Below are 1065 nucleotides of genomic sequence, written 5' to 3' on the forward strand. Positions count from 1 at the left end.
TACCTTCAAAGGGGTATCGCTACTGCTTGACAATTATCGATCGTTTCACCAGGTTTCCAGAGGCATTTCCCATTGATAGTATCGACGCCGAATGTGWTGCCCGCACACTTTTTGCCGGGTGGATATGCCGCTACGGTGTACCATTACAAATCACAACGGACCAAGGAACACAGTTTAAGAGCCAACTTTTTAGCGCCCCCTTGTTGCACAACGTACAGTGTTCGGTTGGATCTTAACAGGTTCCGTTCCCTCCGAAGAAGCGAAAATAAATGGCAAAGGCGAGGCACAAAATTTAACAATAACGCAACAACAAACACAAAACCATTTTTGTAGTCAAAATTATACTAATTTTATATTTACATAACAGAAACAACAATCGCTCCATCAACAGACTATGCTGCAACAGCAGTCGCCAAGACATCACCCACGCCGACATCAACGCCTACCCAGATCCTAACACAGACGCAGACAGCGATTCAGTCACAGTCGCAACCTCAGTCGCAGACACAGCCGCAGCAACAGCCATTACCACAACAGCAATGGCAGCAGTCAACGCAGCGTGAAGCACAGTGTGCAGTGCCGATAATGCAGCCTTCTATGTCTCGAGCGCACATTTCGTCACCCATGGCGTCCAGCCCAACGGTGACAGCGCAACAACAGCAACATTGTCCGGACCGAGCGTAACTCCATTCGTTCCGCCGGCCACCCCAGCGAAGGCACGCAACACAACCTTGGCAACAAAGAATAGCGCTATAACCAACTCCCTTAATAAGTGTTCGAACTGCGACGAGGTTCGTAACAGTGCGGGCCATGATTAACCGAGTCAGTCCAGCCACTGTTATCCTCGCCTCCACGATTGCACGATTGCGACTGCGTACGCATGCACGTGGAGACAGCCGAGTGTGCGAACTAATGTTTCGGGACAACCAGGGTGGAGAAACAGAAATCTCCGTGAGTGCCCAAATACAGCGTCGTCCGTTACCACGCTAGGGTTACAACCAGCAGTAATGGGCCAACTCATCGCCCAAAATACGACACTGGGATATATAATATCCGGTGTCGTAT

At 49.8% G+C, this 1065-nt stretch overlaps 1 protein-coding gene across 1 annotated transcript in view; it reads left to right on the forward strand.

The window, feature by feature from the left end:
* The window catches only part of LOC108977787 (epsin-2-like), a 23815-nt gene extending 23131 nt beyond the window's left edge, over window positions 1–684 (forward strand). The window contains exon 2 of the mRNA XM_018947693.1: window positions 368–684. Coding sequence (XP_018803238.1) covers window positions 368–684 — 317 coding nt within the window. The remainder of the gene's footprint in view (window positions 1–367) is intronic.
* The last annotated feature ends 381 nt before the right edge of the window (window positions 685–1065 follow it).

Source organism: Bactrocera latifrons, unplaced genomic scaffold (assembly GCF_001853355.1).
Source record: "Bactrocera latifrons isolate USDA-ARS-PBARC rearing strain unplaced genomic scaffold, ASM185335v1 scaffold_951, whole genome shotgun sequence".
Classification (NCBI taxonomy): Eukaryota; Metazoa; Arthropoda; class Insecta; order Diptera; family Tephritidae; genus Bactrocera; species Bactrocera latifrons.